The sequence below is a fragment of the Salvelinus fontinalis genome, chromosome 4 (assembly GCF_029448725.1).
Source record: "Salvelinus fontinalis isolate EN_2023a chromosome 4, ASM2944872v1, whole genome shotgun sequence".
Classification (NCBI taxonomy): Eukaryota; Metazoa; Chordata; class Actinopteri; order Salmoniformes; family Salmonidae; genus Salvelinus; species Salvelinus fontinalis.
This window is the reverse complement of record NC_074668.1, coordinates 21819179-21840044: the sequence shown is the minus strand read 5'-3', so window position 1 is coordinate 21840044 and position 20866 is coordinate 21819179. Positions and strand designations below refer to the sequence as shown.

The following is a 20866-nucleotide window of genomic DNA, read 5'->3' as shown; positions in this document are numbered from 1 at the left end:
CACATTTGTGGCCTGCTGGAGGTCATTTTGCAGGGCTCTGGCAGTGCACCTCCTTGCACAAAGGCGGAGGTAGCGGTCCTGCTGCTGGGTTGTTGCCCTCCTACGGCCTCCTCCACGTCTCCTGATGTACTGGCCTGTCTCCTGGTAGCGCCTGCTTGCTCTGGACACTACGCTGACAGACACAGCAAACCTTTTTGCCACAGTTCGCATTGATGTGCCATCCTGGATGAACTGCACTACCTGAGCCACTTGTGTGGGTTGTAGACTCCGTCTCATGCTACCACTAGAGTGAGAGCACCGCCAGCATTCAAAAGTGACCAAAACATCAGCCAGGAAGCATAGGAACTGAGAAGTGGTCTGTGGTCACCACCTGCAGAATCACTCCTGTTTTGGGGGGTGTCTTGCTAATTGCCTAGAATTTCCACCTTTTGTCTATTCCATTTGCACAACAGCATGTGAAATTTATTGTCAATCAGTGTTGCTTCCTAAGTGGACAGTTTGATTTCAAAGAAGTGTGATTGACTTGGAGTTACATTGTGTTGTTTAAGTGTTCCCTTTATTTTTTTGAGCAGTGTATATGCTTCTGTGCATTGATTTTAAGAAAGGCATTGGTGTTTATGGTTAGGTAGTCGTGCAACGGTTGTGCTTTTTTCACAAATGCGCTTTTGTTAAATCATCCCCCTGCGTTGCATTGATTATATGCAACGCAGGACACGCTAGATAAACTAGTAATATCATCAACCATGTGTAGTTAACTAGTGATTATGTTTGATTGATTGTTTTTATAAGATAAGTGTAATGCTAGCTAGCAACTTACCGTGGCTTCTTACTGCATTCACGTAACAGGCAGGCTCCTCGTGGAGTGCAATGAGAGACAGGTGGTTAGAGCGTTGGACTAGTTAACCGTAAGGTTGCAAGATTGAATCCCGGAGCTGACAAGGTAAAAATCTGTCGTTATGCCATTGAACAAGGCAGTTAACCCACTGTTCCTAGGCCGTCATTGAAAATAAGAATGTTTTCTTAACTGACTTGCCTAGTTAAATAAAAAATTAAATATATATTAAAAAAAATAAAAAAATGGCCAAATCGGTGTCCAAAAATACCGATTTCCGATTGTTATGAAAACTTGAAATCGTCCCTAATTAATCGGCCATTCCGATTAATCGGTCGACCTCTAACCTGAAAGCAGTTGCAGTCACCAACGCTCTGGAAAACATACTTTAACAGCCTAACCAGCTCTGCTAGGGTGAGTAACGTTCAGTGAGCTGTTCTCTCTCTCTCTCTCTCAGATGTCCGGAAGTAGCTTGCAAGTTAGTACAGAACGCACGGATCAACCCTTAAAGAGATGGGTGGGGCTAAGGCTTAAGAGGGTGTGAACAATGCTGAATGGGTGTAGACAAAGAAGGGCTCTCCGATAGAGGTACCAAAACATTGAAAGACGTTTTTTTTCAAAAGTGATTTTACTCGTTGATCAACTTTCAAAGGAGAATTACTTTTCCATTGTTTCCTCAAATGCAGTGTATGATTTACCATTTTGTAGCTCTGAGTCTACTGTACTTATATCAAATGTGAAAAACAAATTCAAATGTTGCTACACAAGACCGAATCCAGTTGGTGAGTCACAATTGAGTTTGTACTTATACATGATGTACCACCCCACCTACCGTCAACCAATCATGTCATTGCTGAGCTGTACAGAGCCCTCCGCATTGTTACAACATTTGGGAGGCGCATAGCGATGCGGTACGGAGATGAATTTGCCCCCTGCATGCCTCTGGAGGCTCCGCAATTGCGTCTCACCCTCCATATGGAGGCTCCGACCAGATCTTCGGATAAAGCCTGAATGGTTTTTAGTCTAGGCCTCAGCAGTGGGTTAGTTCACTGAGATGGGTGCAAATACATATACGGTACCAGTCAAAAGTTTGGACACGCCTACTCATTCAAAGGGTTTTCTTTATTTTTACTTTTTCTACATTGTAGAATTATAGTGAAGACATCAAAACTATGAAAAAACACATATGGAGTCATGTAGTAACCAAAAGTGTTAAACAAATCAGAATATATTGATGACAGCCTTGCACACACTTTGCATTCTCTCAACCAGCTTCATGAGGTAGTCACCTGGAATGCATTTTAATTTACAGATGTACCTTGTTAAAAGTACATTTCTGCAATTCCTTTCCTTCTGAATGCATTTGAGCCAATCAGTTGTGTTGTGACATGGTAGGGTTGGTACACAGAAGACAGCCCTATTTGGTAAAAGACCAAGTCCATATTATGCTTCAGAAATAGCAGTCCAAATAAATGCTTTAGAGTTCAAGTAACAGACACATCAAGACCAACTGTTCAGAGGAGGCTGCGTGTATCAGGCCTTCATGGTCGAATTGCTGGGGGAAAAACGCTACTTAAGGACACCAATAAGAAGAGACTTGCTTGGTCCAAGAAACACGAGCAATGGAAATTAGAATGGTGGAAATCTGTCCATTGGTCTGATAAATCCAAATTTGAGATTTTGGTTCCAACTGCCGTGTCATTGTGAGACGCAGATCAGGTGAACGGATGATATCCGCATGTGTGGTTCCCACCATGAAGGAGGTGGTGTGATTGTGTGGGGGTGTTTTGCTGGTGACACTGTTGGTGATTTATTTAGAATTCAAAACACACTTAACCAGCATGGCTACCACAACATTCCGCAGCAATATGCCATCCCATCTGGTTTGCGCTTAGTGGGACTATCATTTGTTTTTCAACAGGACAATGACCCAACACCCTTACAGCTGTGTAAGGGCTATTTGACCAAGGAGAGTGATGGAGTGCTGCATCAGATGACCTGGCCTCCACAAACACCTGACCTCAACCCAAATGAGATGGTTTGGGATGAGTTGGACAGCAGAGTCAAGGAAAAGTAGCCAACAAGTGCGCAGCATATGTGGGATCTCCTTCAAGACTGTTTGAAAAGCATTCCAGGTGAAGCTGGTTGAGAGAATGCCAAGAGTGTGCAAAGTTGTCATCAAGGCAAAGGGTGGCTACTTTGAAGGATCTCAAATATAAAATATATTTTGATTGGTTTAACAATTTTTTGGTTACTACATTATTCCATATGTGTTATTTCATAGTTTTGATGTCTTCACTATTATTCTACAATGTAGAAAATAGTACAAATAAAGAAAAACCCTTGAATGAGTAGGTGTGTCCAAACCTTTGACTGGTACTGTATATATCTTTGTTACTGCTCGACTAAAACAATCTTGGTCGACCAACCGCCTAACAACCAAACAATTGACCAGTCAACTAATTGGGGTCAGCCCTACTTTGAACCAAACACACATCAAAGCAGGAGTCATTTTAGTCTGTAATCCAACAGTGACCTTTGACATGCCAGCATTACCCAGCTGTTAGATTTCAAAACTCAAACAATAAATTCAAAATGAAAGTCCCTCAAGAGATTTAATCGACTTTGGCCTTTGAGATCCTTCTGTCAAGTAATCAATACTGACCTTTGACATGTCCTCAGCCCCTCCCAGAGGAAGTTGTGGGCGGTGGGCTGAAAGCCTCATGAGAGACTCCGCCCCAAGGTCCAGGCGGGGACGCTTTATCTCAACATACTCCACCTCTGATTGGTTGTTGGGCTCAGGTAAGTAGATGTGCTCATAGCGGATGTGTTGCTCCTGACCTCTGTCAGGAGAAAGCACAGGGAGAGAAGACAGGTTAACATCTATATCAATTAACTGATGGTATAGGTCATTTCCATGTAAAATGACCCATGAGGACCAACATGTGAAGTTCATAAGAGCATGTCAAATTGGGTGTCAAATGAAAGCTAAGATTCTATATTTTGGAGAAATTAAGGCATAAATACATTATTCAATTATTTTCCATTCTAAAAAAATTTGGAATAGACAAAGGCTTTGATTTCTTGTCAAATAGATTGAAAATGGGTCAAGCAGACAAAGTCTTAAAACTGGACCATTTTATCTCCAACTCTTCATTCAAAGACTCAATCATGGACACGCTTAGTGACAGTTATGTCAGCTTCATGTGATGTATTGTTGTCTCTAGCTTCTTGCCCTTTGTGCTGTTGTCTGTGCCCAATAATGTTTGTAGCATGTTTTGTGCTGCTACCATGTTGTGCTGCTGCCATGTTGTGTTGCTACAATGTTGTGTTGCTACAATGTTGTGTTGCTACAATGTTGTTGTCATGTGTTGCTGCCATGTTGTGTTGTTGTCTCAGGTCTCTCTTTACGTAGTGTTGTAGTGTCTCTCTTGTCGCAATATGTCTTTTGTCTTATATTTGTATTTATTTATTTTATTTTGAATCCAGACCCCATCCCTGCAGGAGGCCTTTTGCCTTTTGGAAGGCCGTCATTGTAAATAAGAATTTGTTCTTAACTGACTTGCCTAGTTAAATAAAGTTTAAATAAAAAAATATTCAAATATATATATCATCAAGACAAAGGGTGGCTGCTTTGAAGAATCTCAAATATAAAATATATTTTGATTCTTTAAACACTTTTGGTTACTACATGATTCCATATGTGTTATTTCATAGTTTTGATGGATCATTTGTTCTGCCTTCTATACGTTTAAGAAACATTGCCTTGAACCTTAATTCCGTTAACAAAAACCAACATTCCTTTAAGATATTTTCTAATTTCTCTCCCTCATGAGGGAGGATAATGAAAGTTCACAGAACTAACAAGGAAAAGGTAGACCTATCCATTAGTTAGAGTTTTTACTGATATCAATTCTGATATGAATTATTAAGTGATTAAAACTCAAAATTATGTTACCAAATCGGTAATTGAATTGGCTATAATGGGAAATCATATTAGCCACCCACCACAGTTGGGCCACATGCTACTGTCCTCCCTTCCACTGGCATACTGTTATTTTCAGCTGATACGTTCTCAGTTGTCTTTCGGTGGTCAAAGCAGAGTGTGAAAAGTATGGACAACCCCTCCCTCTCCCTCTTTTCTCCAATTAATGTCACCTCTTCCGGCTCTTACTCACACCCTCCCTTTCCATTTACTGTGACCAGCATCCTCAACCACTGCGCACCGACTGACACTGGACGTTGAGAAGTAGTTCACATTTCATCAATCTGCCCTGGCCTTGATTTCAGCATCCACAGACATCGTTTTTGGCCCAAACAGAGGTCCATGATTGGTTCAGATCTAGTCTGGTCCGGACCAAATCTGAAGCAATCATAGATATCGATGTTTCACAAGTTTGGACAGTACTGTAGAGCACAGTATACCACAGAAAGGTAGAGTATAGTTCAGTACATGACAGTATAGTAAAGAAAAGTAGAGTATAGTTCAGTACAGTTCTGTACAGTAGAGTGTAGTAGTGTTCAGTGCAGTACACAGTAGAGGACACTAGAGTTGAGTACACTAATGTACTGTGCTGAACTCTACTGTACTGAACTATACTTTACTGTGCTGTGCTGTACTCTACTGAGTTATACTTTGATGTCCAAACTTGTGAAACATAGACGTCTATGATTTGTTCAGATTTGGTCTGGTCCAGACCAACAAAATGTGGTCTTGTTTAGTGGCAGAGCTCATTAAAATAATAGCCAGTGTGTAGAATAATACCCAAATATGCAAAGGAGGATATTGCATTTCTACCTATGTGTACCTATTTAGGAAACATCGCCATGAACAGAATGACATTCATATCCATTATTATGCATTTCGCAATTGTGTTAATGACTGTAAATCCACTTCACTTTAAGAACCAAAATAGATTTTTTCAAACTCGAGGTGTCATGTCATAGCTGACATACCATTCTTTTTAAAGACATCTTTGAATCTTAATTCGGAGCAGCTATGTAACAGAGTTTAAGGAAAACGTGGTCACAAAAACACTGAGGGATATTTTACCAAACTTCACATCTGCACAGTTCCTCTTTCAGAGGAAGGCCCTAAAAATTGGCAAAGACTCCAGCCACCCTAGTCATAGACTGTTCTCTCTACTACCGCACGGTAAGCAGTACTGGAGAGACTGCTGAACAGTTTTTTCAAATGTCTGGCCAGACTATTTTTGATTTTACGCTGCTGCTACTCGCTGTTTATTATCTATGCATAGTCACTTTACCCCTACCTACATATTACCTCAATTACCTCGACTAACCTGTACCACCGCACATTGACTCAGTACCGGTACCCCCTATTAACAGACTCGTTATTGTTATTGTATAAAACATTTTTTTTAACATTAGTTTATTTAGTAAAAAATGTCTAAACTCTTATTTTTCTTAAAACTGCATTGCTGGTTAAGGGCTTGTAAGTAAGTATTTCACAGTAAACAGTCTATACCGGTTGTATTCGGCGCATGTGACAAATAACATTTGATTTGAAATGTGTTTTTGTAAAAGTTTCAGTGTAAATTGTTAAAGGTAGTCCTTAGGCTTGGGAGATATACCATATACCGGGGAATTTGGAAAAAGCCACTGGATGGTTTTTCAATAACGTGAATCCCGTTGAAACTTTTTTTTTTTATATATACATTTTAATATTTGTAGCTACTTAAGTAGATACCTTCAGTCAACTTGTGAAACAATTTAGGAGATAAAGAATATTGCGTTCTTCATTTAAATCGGTCGAATTATCATGAAGCTTACAATAGTCCCCAGTCATGTGGTGTTTGTTTACAAGCACACAATGACGAGAGACCGGGGCCTTGTGAGTCACTCACGGTTGTGCAGCAGGCGCCAAGTGATCTAATTGCAGTATGGAATTCACAACAAAATGTTTGCAAGCTAGATATCTTATAACTATTAAGTTAACTGTCTAAAATGTGCTAAATGCTCTGCAGTTGTACATTTGGTTTGCCAATTTAGTAGCTAGTTAGCTATCTAGCTAAGTGAGTAGCTTCTTCCAAAATCAAGCATTCGCTTGGTAACAGCAAATAATCCCTTCCTGGATCAAGAGCCTTGCTGGCTAATATATTTTTTTAATGCATACAGCAAACTGTGTAGCATTACTTGTATAGTTTAGGTCAAAAACTGTACAAAATGTTCACAATGAGATCGTTAGCCTTTAGTTAGCATTCTCTATGGGATTTTACATGTACTTGTTAGCATTGCTAACCTTTGGATTACAGCGTATGAGTGGGGTTTGAAAACAGCGCCCTTTGTGCTTAGTACCGGTATTACCGAATATCCTGGTATGGCACAAGGTCGGTATGAAGGCATGACAATCTGGATACCGCCTAAGACGAGTCCTTGTATATAGAGGCATATGGTTTATAAAAATCAGGCAAATCCAGCTCATAAAGCATAGCTTGTAGCTACCGAATGTCATTTTCAGTGACTGTGGACATTTACAAGGGAAAGTGAACGAGAGAAACTGTGCAAATGAACAATGTTGTGATGCATGCTTTTCTGAAGGAAGCGCAGCATGTGTACGGGGAGAAGAGCGGAGGAGGGGAAAAATGGTAGTAGGAAGCACAGGGGAAAGAAATTGCAGCTGAAGCGATAACTCATCCAGAGCTCTGACTCCTTGCAGAAAGCCATTATGATATCTGAAGGCACACATTTAGTAGTGAATTGCATATAAGTGTAATTTCTTCACCTCATGTGCTCTGCACAAAAGAGACTCGCCGATAGATATTACAGTGAGGGAAAAAAGTATTTGATCCCCTGCTGATTTTGTTCGTTTGCCCACTGACAAAGAAATGATCAGTCTATAATTTTAATGGTAGGTTTATTTGAACAGTGAGAGACAGAATAACAACAGAAACCTGTGTCAAAAATGTTATAAATGTATTTGTATTTTAATGAGGGAAATAAGTTTTTGACCCCTCTGCAAAACATGACTTAGTGGCAAAACCCTTGTTGGCAATCACAGAGGTCAGAAGTTTCTTGTAGTTGGCCACCAGGTTTGCACACATCTCAGGAGGGATTTTGTCCCATTCCTCTTTGCAGATCTTCTCCAAGTCATTAAGGTTTCGAGGCTGACGTTTGGCAACTCGAACCTTCAGCTCCCTCCACAGATTTTCTATGGGATTAAGGTCTGGAGACTGGCTATGCCACTCCAGGACCTAAATGTGCTTCTTCTTGAGCCACTCCTTTGTTGCCTTGGCCGTGTGTTTTGGGTCATTGTCATGCTGGAATACCCATCCACGACCCATTTTCAATGCCCTGGCTGAGGGAAGGAGGTTCTCACCCAAGATTTGACGGTACATGGCCCCGTCCATCGTCCCTTTGATGCGGTGAAGTTGTCCTGTCCCCTTAGCAGAAAAACACCCCCAAAGCATAATGTTTCCACCTCCATGTTTGACGGTGGGGATAGTGTTCTTGGGGTCATAGGCAGCATTCTCCATTGGAGTGGTTTCCTTCCTCTATGGTAACTGAGTTAGGAAGGACTTGGGTTGCAAAGGGTCGGAAACCTTCCGGTAAATGTCAGGACATTTTCAGGAAATTTTGCATGGGAAGTTATGCCCAGGAATTTGGAGATCTTTGGTTAAATTCATTTTAAAAAGTTAGCTTATAACAGTCAACCTTTTTTTGGCGAAACACATTAGGCAATTCTAGGTCTTGTGGAATATTTTGGTTAAACTGTCCCCAATTCAATGGAATTGCAACCCTCTGCATGCACAGTGCATTCTTCCATCACATGTACAGCTGATTCTCAAGATCTTGCACACTAATGAGATGCTATTGAGCCCACACTACTACACTGTCTGAGCCAAGGACTACATGCTTTCTGGTAAGTTTTGATTTCAATACTGGGTGTGGTGAATATATTTTATATGACATACATTATTTTTTTGTTAACTAGTAAATAGTAACCTACAGCAAAGTGTGTTTAAATAATTTCTAACTTGTTAACAATTACTGCTAGTTAGTTTTTGCTAGCATGTGTGTTTTAGCTTGCTTGAGCCTGCTAACTGAGGAGTGTTAATGCACCTGTTTCCATACAGGTTTCATTTAAAAACATTTATCTTACAAAGGAGTTGTTTTAATCTAACTTAATCTGCTTAACTATTTATCTGTACATGGAATTGTATTTGTTGTTTTTTTGCAAATGTTTTTCTAGTCTTTACAGGAAAATGCCACAGGCACTATCTGATGTGTGGAGACATTTCACTGCAGCTAATGTAGAAGGAAAAGCTGTGTACATATGCAAATACTGTGCCAAAACATAAGTGAAGAATGCAACAAAGATGCAGTATCACCTGGCCAAGTGCATAAAGTTCCCTCAGCGCACCCAACAAACAACCTCTGACAAAAGTCTCTCTATTTCTATTCGAGGTGAAAATGATGAATCAGACACCTTATCGATGGCAACAGCTCATGGTCCTCCTGGAATCAGAAGTTGTTTTACTCAATGGAGAAACAGAGAAATGCTGATAAATGTCTTGCTTGAACTTTGTATGCAACTGGTTCACCTCTGATGCTCACAGGCAGTGTATTGGAAGATATTTCTGAATGTTCTTCACCCAGCATACACCCCTCCAACCAAACATGCTTTATCTACTCATTTTCTGGATGCAGAGTTCAACAGAGTTCAAGTGAAGGTCAAGCAAATCATAGAGAAAGCAGACTCTATTGCAATCATCTCTGATGGGTGGTCGAATGTTCGTGGGCAAGGAATAATTAACTACATCATCTCCACCCCTCAACTAGTATTCTACAAGAGCACAGACACAAGGGACAACAGACACACCGGTCTCTACATTGCAGATGAGCTGAAGGCAGTCATCAACTGCCTTGGACCACAGAAGGTATTTCACTGGTGACAGACAATGCTGCGAACACGAAGGCTGCTTGGTCTAAAGTGGAGGAGTCCTACCCTCACATCACACCCATTGGCTGTGCTGCTGATGCATTGAATCTGCTTCTCAAGGACATCATGGCACTGAAAACAATGGATACACTCTACAAGAGCCAAGGAAATGGTTGGGTATGTGAAGGGTCATCAAGTTATAGCAGCAATCTACCTCACCAAGCAAAGTGAGAAGAATAAGAGCACCACATTGAAGCTGCCCAGCAACACCTGTTGGGGTGGTGTCGTCATCATGTTTGACAGTCCCCTGGAGGGGAAGGAGTCTCTCCAAGAAATGGTCATTTCACAGTCTGCCGATATGGACAGCCCCATCAAGAGGATCCTCCTGGATGATGTATTTTGGGAGAGAGTGGTAAGCAGCCTGAAACTCCTGAAACCTATAGCAGTGCCATTATTGCATGGATTGAGGGCGACAATGCCATCCTGTCTGATGTTCAGACTCTGGCTGCAGATGTAAGAGAAGAAATCCGTACTGCCCTGCCCACTTCACTGTTGCTCCAAGCAGAGGAAACTGCAGTTCTGAAATACATCAAAAAGTGTGAAGACTTCTGCCTGAAGCCCATACACACCGCAGCATACATGTTGGACCCCAAGTATGCTGGCAAGAGCATCCTGTCTGGTGCAGAGATCCACAAGGCCTGTGCTGGTGCAGAGATCCACAAGGCCTGTGGTGTCATCACTACCGTGTCTCTCTTAGATGAGGGCAAGGTTCTTGGCAGTCTGGCGAAGTACACTTCCAAGCAAGGGCTTTGGGAGGGAGATGCAACATGGCAGTCGTGCCAACATATCTCATCAGCCACCTGGTGGAAGGGACTTTGTGGATCTGAGGCTCTTTCCCCTGTTGCCTCTGTCATCCTCCAAATCCCCCCAACATCAGCTGCCTCAGAGCGCAACTGGTCCTTGTTTAGGAACACACACACACACCCCAAAGCACGCAACAGGCTGACCAATACAAGGGTTGAAAAATTGGTGGCCATTCGGGCAAATTTGAGGCTTTTTGAGCCTGACAACAAGCCATCCTCAACAAGGTTGTAAAGTGACAGTGAAAATATTTTATATGACATACATTATTTTTTTGTTAACTAGTAAATAGTAACCTACAGCAAAGTGTGTTTAAATAATTTCTAACTTGTTAACAATTACTGCTAGTTAGTTTTTGCTAGCATGTGTGTTTTAGCTTGCTTGAGCCTGCTAACTGAGGAGTGTTAATGCACCTGTTTCCATACAGGTTTCATTTAAAAACATTTATCTTACAAAGGAGTTGTTTTAATCTAACTTAATCTGCTTAACTATTTATCTGTACATGGAATTGTATTTGTTGTTTTTTTGCAAATGTTTTTCTAGTCTTTACAGGAAAATGCCACAGGCACTATCTGATGTGTGGAGACATTTCACTGCAGCTAATGTAGAAGGAAAAGCTGTGTACATATGCAAATACTGTGCCAAAACATAAGTGAAGAATGCAACAAAGATGCAGTATCACCTGGCCAAGTGCATAAAGTTCCCTCAGCGCTCACAACAAACAACCTCTGACAAAAGTCTCTCTATTTCTATTCGAGGTGAAAATGATGAATCAGACACCTTATCGATGGCAACAGCTCATGGTCCTCCTGGAATCAGAAGTTGTTTTACTCAATGGAGAAACAGAGAAATGCTGATAAATGTCTTGCTTGAACTTTGTATGCAACTGGTTCACCTCTGATGCTCACAGGCAGTGTATTGGAAGATATTTCTGAATGTTCTTCACCCAGCATACACCCCTCCAACCAAACATGCTTTATCTACTCATTTTCTGGATGCAGAGTTCAACAGAGTTCAAGTGAAGGTCAAGCAAATCATAGAGAAAGCAGACTCTATTGCAATCATCTCTGATGGGTGGTCGAATGTTCGTGGGCAAGGAATAATTAACTACATCATCTCCACCCCTCAACTAGTATTCTACAAGAGCACAGACACAAGGGACAACAGACACACCGGTCTCTACATTGCAGATGAGCTGAAGGCAGTCATCAACTGCCTTGGACCACAGAAGGTATTTCACTGGTGACAGACAATGCTGCGAACACGAAGGCTGCTTGGTCTAAAGTGGAGGAGTCCTACCCTCACATCACACCCATTGGCTGTGCTGCTGATGCATTGAATCTGCTTCTCAAGGACATCATGGCACTGAAAACAATGGATACACTCTACAAGAGCCAAGGAAATGGTTGGGTATGTGAAGGGTCATCAAGTTATAGCAGCAATCTACCTCACCAAGCAAAGTGAGAAGAATAAGAGCACCACATTGAAGCTGCCCAGCAACACCTGTTGGGGTGGTGTCGTCATCATGTTTGACAGTCCCCTGGAGGGGAAGGAGTCTCTCCAAGAAATGGTCATATCACAGTCTGCCGATATGGACAGCCCCATCAAGAGGATCCTCCTGGATGATGTATTTTGGGAGAGAGTGGTAAGCAGCCTGAAACTCCTGAAACCTATAGCAGTGCCATTATTGCATGGATTGAGGGCGACAATGCCATCCTGTCTGATGTTCAGACTCTGGCTGCAGATGTAAGAGAAGAAATCCGTACTGCCCTGCCCACTTCACTGTTGCTCCAAGCAGAGGAAACTGCAGTTCTGAAATACATCAAAAAGTGTGAAGACTTCTGCCTGAAGCCCATACACACCGCAGCATACATGTTGGACCCCAAGTATGCTGGCAAGAGCATCCTGTCTGGTGCAGAGATCCACAAGGCCTGTGCTGGTGCAGAGATCCACAAGGCCTGTGGTGTCATCACTACCGTGTCTCTCTTAGATGAGGGCAAGGTTCTTGGCAGTCTGGCGAAGTACACTTCCAAGCAAGGGCTTTGGGAGGGAGATGCAACATGGCAGTCGTGCCAACATATCTCATCAGCCACCTGGTGGAAGGGACTTTGTGGATCTGAGGCTCTTTCCCCTGTTGCCTCTGTCATCCTCCAAATCCCCCCAACATCAGCTGCCTCAGAGCGCAACTGGTCCTTGTTTAGGAACACACACACACACCCCAAAGCACGCAACAGGCTGACCAATACAAGGGTTGAAAAATTGGTGGCCATTCGGGCAAATTTGAGGCTTTTTGAGCCTGACAACAAGCCATCCTCAACAAGGTTGTAAAGTGACAGTGAAAATGAGGCCTCAGTCTCTGATGTTCAAGAGGTGGACGGACATTGAGGAGGTCCAGGGAGAAGACATGGAAGCCTGAGAGGAAGACAACCAAAGCTTTAGTTTCTAAATCACTTTACAGATGTATGTTGAAAATGTTTTTGGAGAGATGCGATGGATCATTAGGGAACATTCAATATTCCCTTTCTTTTGTTGTTCAGTGAAATTCTCCCATGTGAACTCATTATTTAAAGTTCAATTTGTAACAATTGTTTTTTAAATTTCTATTGGAGAATTTAATCATTTGCAATTTCGTCTACTTATGATAAAATATTTATATTGCTCTCTCCATATGATATGGTAAATATTTCCAATGCAAAAAACATCTACATTTAAATGGTATTAATATTAATTCCCATATATACTTGTTAATTCCCACGGAAAGTTTCCACCTCTGAATATTCCCCAAAATGTGAAATCCTAGGAAGGACACCTGTATCTTTGTAGTGACTGGGTTATTGATACGCCATCCAAAGTGTAATTAATAACTTCACCATGTTTAAAGGGATATTCAATGTCTGCTTTTTTTTCACCCATCTACCAATAGGTGCCCTTCTTTGTGAGGAATTGGAAAACCTCCCTGGTCTTTGTGATTGTGTCTGTTTGAAATTCACTGCTCGACTGAGGGACCTTACAGAGATGAGGTAGTCATTTAAAAATCATGTTAAACACTATTATTGCACACAGAGTGAGTCCATGCAACTTATGTGACTTGTTAAGCACATCTTTACTCCTGAACATATTTAGGCTTGCCATATCATAGGAGTTGAATACTTATTGACACAAGACATGTTAGCTTTTAATTTTTTATTAATTTGTAAAAGAATTGTATTTTGCCATTATGGGGAATAGCGTGTAGGCCAGTGAGAAAAAAATATCAATTCAATCAATCAATGTATTATTTAGGCTGTAACAACAAAATGTGGAAAAAGTCAAGGAGTGTGAATACTTTCGGGAGGCACTGGACATTAAGTGACAAATCTGAGTCTCAGCGCAACTTCATTACAGTGGAATTGGCCTCTAGCAGACTAGCAGGAGGACACATTAGCAAACTGCCACCATGACAGCTCTGTGCAAATGAAAATGTAATAAATACATTTTTATTTTTTTTATGATATTTAGAATTGTAAGTTTGTTAAATCAAACCACACAGATCAAGTTCAATGTTAGTGGGTAGACAAAAGCCCTCTATGAACAAAATGTTCCATTGTGTATTAGGACTATATGATGTATCAGAGTAATATTGAGTTATTCAGGCATTATGCTGAATGGTTTCTTTGAGGATGACAGATTTCTCCTTCGAGTGGTTGCCAATATCCATTCCTGAGAGCTCCTCCATCCCCACAGTACAGTGGTTGAAGTGCTTCGTCACTTGGGAACACAACTGTGCTACATGAAAAAGTGACAATCCATGACACTCAAAACAGATAATGTTCCTCGGGGAGATGTGGGATTTGACAACATGACTAATGATTAGCTCATCCATTTGTAAGGCCAACACGGTGAGTGGTCTAAAAAACGAGGAAACTACACGAGAACAATTAAGCCTATCCCACTCATTCTTTTACTCACTCAGAGCAGCATACTGCCCTCGCATACTAGCCTACCTGATGCATTCCATGTCTGCACACAAACTCTGGGTGATTGGCTAAAAACTTGAAAGTCATAATGACCTTAAATATTACTTGTGTCTGCTGTACAGTCTGACATGATAAGCTAATGGCGTGTCTAAGCAAAGCCCATGACTCAGAGGGAGCATAGTTTTTCAGTAGACTGGAATACTGAGGCAGATCAAACTGACCCCCAAAATGTAAAGGTACATAGTTCAGTAAAAGAGCTTCAGACTCAGACAAATACACTACAATAAAACAAAGTATAAAGCCTAGTTGCTCTTCAATTTTTGAGCTTTGCATTGTCAAGTGGTCAGTACTCACTAGGCCACACACAAATGCCCAAAACCATGTGTGGCGTCTAGTCTGACCTCCCCTGCAACATCCCTGTACTGTACCACACAATCAGAAAAGAGCTGGGTGGCCTGGAATGCTAACAATTACATGACCTAAGTCATGGGTAGAGGGGAGGAAGGGGGAGCTGGGCTGAAAGATGATAAGTCATGGTCTGCTTTATGTGTGGTTTTAAACTCAAACATGCTATTCATCAAACTCAGGGGATTCAAACAATAAGTATAAACTTTATAAACAAGGGTCTGGAAAAGATCTCTGTTTTGTGAAATGAAAAGCTTTGAATAATCAGTTAACTACTTACATCAGTAAAGGTTAATGACGGGTAAATGTTGCTCTGTTCCATATGAGGCCATGACTTTCTAAATGCCTGCCTTCGAGGCATTTTTAGGTAGGCCTAGATGCTGAAATGTCATCTCTTTCATACTAACACATTTTTCCACCAACTTTATTTAGCCTTTTCCTTATCTGAAAGGTACTGCCGGTATCAAAGCAGAAACGTATATTTCCACCTAACGACCTAGTAATAATTTCTGTAAACTTCTGCCTACGGCTTTGTATGAAACATAGCAATGCCGAGGCAGCATTGGCACGCACTATGTTCTTAAACTCTTGATGGATGCTAGGCAGCACCATTTAACCATTCTCCTGCCAGTTCTAAACTTTGCGAGGCATGTCACTTCTCCCATCTCTTCGCATAGCCCACCACTAAGCATGAACTGTTATCTTAACCACAACTGAATGGATTCATAAATAATTACTGTGGGAATAAATATCACTGAATGACGAAAATATTGGAATAAAGTAGGCTAATGCAGCTGAAGGGATGTATGAAATTGTTTCTTACTTAAACTTCCCAAGTCATCTAATCATTGTAATACGTTTTAAGCAATAGCTTACCCCCGTGTGGTCAACTAGATGATAATGTCTGCAAAGTTTTGAATGGGACGCTTTGAGATAAGCACGGGGACATGTCTTGATAAATAAAATAAAGTTATATTTTTGGTTTTCAATGAAGGTCCGTTTTGATATTGGTTAGACTAGAATTAGGCTGGAGAAATGGAGGAGAGCGCTGCTCATGACCATAGTGTCTAGTTGTCTGCTTTATTAGAACAGTTAGCCAGCATGTTATGTAGTTTAACAAGTGTTTTATTTTTGCTCTTCACTCACAGTTGCTTAGTAGCCTAGGACTACTCCCAACCAAAAGCCTGGGACTTTACTGACTTGTCTCAATCAATGTGATTTTGTTTCACAGAATTTCAATCTGTATAGGCTATTTGGTTAATTGGTTTGTGGCTGGGCAAATAAGTGGAGGCGGTATAGCTCATCTATTTGTTTTCTCGTTTCTATCACTGATCAGAAACATTTAGTATGCAATAATGTCACCCAAATCAAGGGTAGGCCTTGATCGCGTACCAAAAGCACGCGGAGGCTGTAGAATACGAACACGATACTCACATGATTTTGAAAATAGGATTGCTATTATTTTTGATCGGTATCATGATGAAGATACTCTCAATGTAAGACCCTACACCTGCTCCCTAACAAAGTGGAGTAAGGGTAGGAAAGAGATTCAACTTGGATCAAAAAAGCATGGGCTTGGGCTCGGTTTCAAAATATAACTTGATAACGTCATGTTGAAAAACATTATTTGTATTATATTGTATTTTATTATATTATATTCATACCCACACATATATAGTTGTGGCCAAAAGTTGAGAATGACACAAATATAAATTTTCAAAGTCTGCTGCCTCAGTTTGTATGATGGCAATTTGCATATACTCCAGAATGATATGAAGAGTGATCAGATGAAATGCAATTAATTGCAAAGTCCCTCGTTGCCATGCAAATGAACTGAATCCCCCAAAAATCATTTCCATTGCATTTCAGCCCTGCCACAAAAGGACCAGCTGACGACATGTCAGGGATTCTCTCGTTAACACAGGTGTGAGTGTTAACGAGGACAAGGCTGGAGATCACTCTGTCATGCTGATTGAGTTTGAATAACAGACTGGAAGCTTCAAAAGGAGGGTGGTGCTTGGAATCATTGTTCTTCCTCTGTCAACCACGGTTACCTGCAAGGAAACATGTGCTGTTATCATTGCTTTGCACAAAAAGGGCTTCACAAGCAAGGATATTGCTGCTAGTAAGATTGCACCTAAATCAACCATTTATCGGATCATCAAGAACTTCAAGGAGAGCGGTTCAATTGTTGTTAAGAAGGCTTCAGGGCGCCCAAGAATGTCCAGCAAGCGCCAGGACAGTCTCCTAAAGTTGATTCAGCTGGGGGATTGGGGCACCACCAGTACAGAGCTTGCTCAGGAATGGCAGCAAGCAGGTGTGAGTGCATCTGTGTGTGAGTGTCAAGAAGGGCAGCAAAGAAGCCACTTCTCTGCAGGAAAAACATCAGGGACAGACTGATATTCTGCAAAAGGTACAGGGATTGGCCTGCTGAGGACTGGGGTAAAGTCAATTTCTCTGACGAATCCCCTTTCCAATTGTTTGGGGCATCTGGAAAAAAAGCTTGTCCGGAGAAGACAAGGTGAGCGCTACCATCAGTCCTGTGTCATGCCAACAGTAAAGCATGCTGAGACCATTCATGTGTGGGGTTGCTTCTCAGCCAAGGGAGTGGACTCACTCACAATTTTGCCTAAGAACACAGCCATGAATGAAGAATGGTACCAACACATCCTCTGGTACCAACACATCTTCTGGGAGCAACTTCTCCCAACCATCCAGGAACAGTTTTGTGACGAACACTGCCTTTTCCAGCATGATGGAGCACCTTGCCATTCGGCAAAAGTGATAACCAAGTGGTTCGGGAAACAAAACATCAATATTTTGGGTCTATGGCCAGGAAACTCCCCAGACCTTAATCCCATTGAGAACTTGTGGTCAATCCTCAAGTGGCAGGTGGGCAAACAAAACCCCACAAATTCTGACAAACTCCAAGCATTGATTATGTAAGAATGGGCTGCCATCAGTCAGGATGTGGCCCAGAAGTTAATTGACAGCATGCCAGGGCGGATTGCAGAGGTATTGAAAAAGAAGGGTCAACACTGCAAATATTGACTCTTTGCATCAACTTCATGTAATTGTCAATAAAAGCCTTTGACACTTATGAAATGCTTGTAATTATACTTCAGTATTCCATAGTAACATCTGACAAAAATATCTAAAGAAACAATATTTGCGTCATTCTCAAAACTTTTGGCCACGACTGTACACTTAGTGTACAGAACATTAGGAACAGGCATGGCCCATGTTGACTCCAATGCTTCCCACAGTGTCAGGTTGGCTGGATGTCCTTTGGGTGGTGGACCATTCTTGATACACACAAGAAACAGTTGAGAGTAAAAAACTCAGCAGCGTTGTCGTTCTTGACACTCAAACCGGTGCGCCTTGCACCTACTACCATACCACGTTCAAAGGCAGTTAAATATTTTGTCTTGCCCATTCACCCTCTGAATGGCACACATACACAATCCATGCCTTAATCATTCTTTAACCTGTCTCCTCCCCTTCACCTACACTGATTGAAGTGGATTTAACAAGTGACATCAATAAGGGATCATAACTTTTCTCCCTTGGATTCACCTGGTAAGTATGTCATGGGATGAGCAGATTTATACACTCAGTATATATGCGTTGACTGATCGGGGTAGGTGTGTCTTGTCTGTTTAATGAACCAAATAATGAACTATAGATTTCGTTCATTTGGACATAAAACTCAAAATATGCCATCCTATTATTTAGAAAATACATTTTATTAGGCTTCTGATATTTCTTAGGACCTGCCTAAAATAATTAAAATTAATATATTTTTGATGCTGTATAGTAAATGGATTTATTCAAATAGATTCCCACCCACATCTGCACACCACTAGACACTGGCATGCGCACGGTAGACACAAAAGGCGTAGACAGACAAGAATGTGGTAAAAATGGGCCTGTTTGTTGTCATTTAAACATTGCCCTTAAAAAATATAAACCGTAAATCCTATGTGAAAACAGCATCAGTAGCAAGACTGCTAATGTCAAAATGGAAGTGGCTTCGGGGGGGGGGGGGGGGGGGGGGGGGGGGGGGGGCAACCATAATTGCCAGTACAGAGCCGCAAAGGCCTACTGTGAGGTATATTTTAGTGCCAGGGAGCAGAGAGTGTTTGTCTTGCAGGACACCAGTGCTACTATAATCATTTAGACCCATTCTGCTATATTATCCCCAATGACTAGACAGCAGGAAGGTAGCAAGGCCATATTTATTACTTATGCATTGCTGAATCTGAAAGGTGTAATGGGGTGGCCTTTTCTGTGTATAATTTCTTAAACAGTGTTGCAAAAAAAAAATATATGAAAACCCAGATGGTGTGTGAAAGCCCTTCCCCCTGCTTACTCCCTTTCCTGACACACACACTCTGATTTCCATAGAGGCTTGGCACTTACATAATCTCTCTCTCTCTCTCTCTCTCTCTCTCTCTCTCTCTCTCTCTCTCTCTCTCCTCTCTCTCTCTCTCCTCTCTCTCTCTCTCTCTCTCTCTCTCTCTCTCTCTCTCTCTCTCTCTCTCTCTCTCTCTCTCTCTCTCTCTCTCTCTCTCTCTCTCTCTCTCTCTCTCTCTCTCTCTCTCTCTCTCTCTCTATCTCTCTCATTAATTTGTTCTCCTCTCTCCCTCTCTCTCTCTCTCTTTCTCTCTCTCTCTCTTCTCTCTCTCTCTCTCCTCCCCTCTCTCTCTCTCTCTCTCTCTCTCTCTCTCTCTCCTCTCTCTCTCTCTCTCTCTCTCTCTCTCTCTCTCTCTCTCTCTCTCTCTCATGCGTGAGTGTGCAACATAATCTGTTCCCCGGGGAGGATTTGTCAGGAGTGAAAGGGGGAGAGAGGTATGGGAGGTAGGGTAGAGGGGTGAGGGACGGCGGGGGGGGGTAGCAGTGCGCAGCGCAGTGACAAGAAACAACAACGGCTCCATTAGTCTCGCACTGGCTCATTATAAGCAGAGCACAGATCATGCGTGCTGATAAGCGCTGTGTTATCGTGAAAACACTACGCGTTTGTGCCTCTGCCAATCTCTCTACTACCATCCCCTCCAAGGACCAGCTCAACTCTGCAGCTGTGCAGAGAGCAGGGGAGGCTGGGAGAGAGAGAGGGGGCCAGGAGTAGGAGCTCCATGGCAGGATTAGGGAACTAAATAGAGTACAGTAATAGCAAGACAATAAGGAGAGAATGTCAAAAAGATACAAATGGCAAATGGGTTCACCCTTCCACTGAATGGCACACAAACTGAACATCATCGAGACAATTGTTTGATAGTTGGTCAAAAATGGAGAGGATAACTTATACATGATGCAATAGCCTAGACAGAGTGCTGTGCCTCAGGAAAAACATACAGTGAAAGGAATGAAAGGGAAAATATTGAGCTAAAGTGTCCTTCAGAGAATACGCTAGAACACATATCTTGAGTTCAAATAAATTATATTGTTTCCGTACAGGGCGAACCAACAGATCGCCTAATGCTAGCACATCACTCATGCTTGCTCATCTATTCTTTTGACAAAGGTCTCCTTTTGGTTTTAAAAAGCACCTCAATAAAAGGCTAATGCTGAGAAAAAGGTTATTAGAGCAGTCTTGGGTCACTCAACCGAGACCGCTCTTCTCTGTGTCAAGGAGGCTCTGCTCTCCACTCTGCCAAAGCGGACTCTCTCTCCTCATCTTCCTAGATCTATCTATCCACTGCTTTCGACACCGTGAACCATCAGAACCTCCTCTCCACTCTCTCAGGCAGTCAAAGATAGGATTTGTGTCTGGTGTCCCCAGGGCTCGGTTCTAAGCCCTTTCCTCTATACACCAAGTCCCTTGGCTCCGTTATATTCTCACATGGTCTCTCCTATCATTGCTATGTGGATGACATTCAACGACTTTACTCCTTCCCCCTTCTGACACAC

The 20866-nt window shown here is 41.8% G+C and overlaps 1 protein-coding gene across 11 annotated transcripts in view; it reads right to left on the bottom strand.

Moving 5' to 3' along the window:
* The window catches only part of LOC129853338 (nuclear receptor corepressor 2-like), a 191610-nt gene that overhangs the window by 102176 nt on the left and 68568 nt on the right, over positions 1-20866 (bottom strand). For all 11 annotated transcript variants that reach the window (XM_055919266.1, XM_055919277.1, XM_055919274.1 and 8 more), the window contains exon 4: positions 3498-3675. In XM_055919266.1, coding sequence (XP_055775241.1) covers positions 3498-3675 — 178 coding nt within the window. The remainder of the gene's footprint in view (positions 1-3497; positions 3676-20866) is intronic.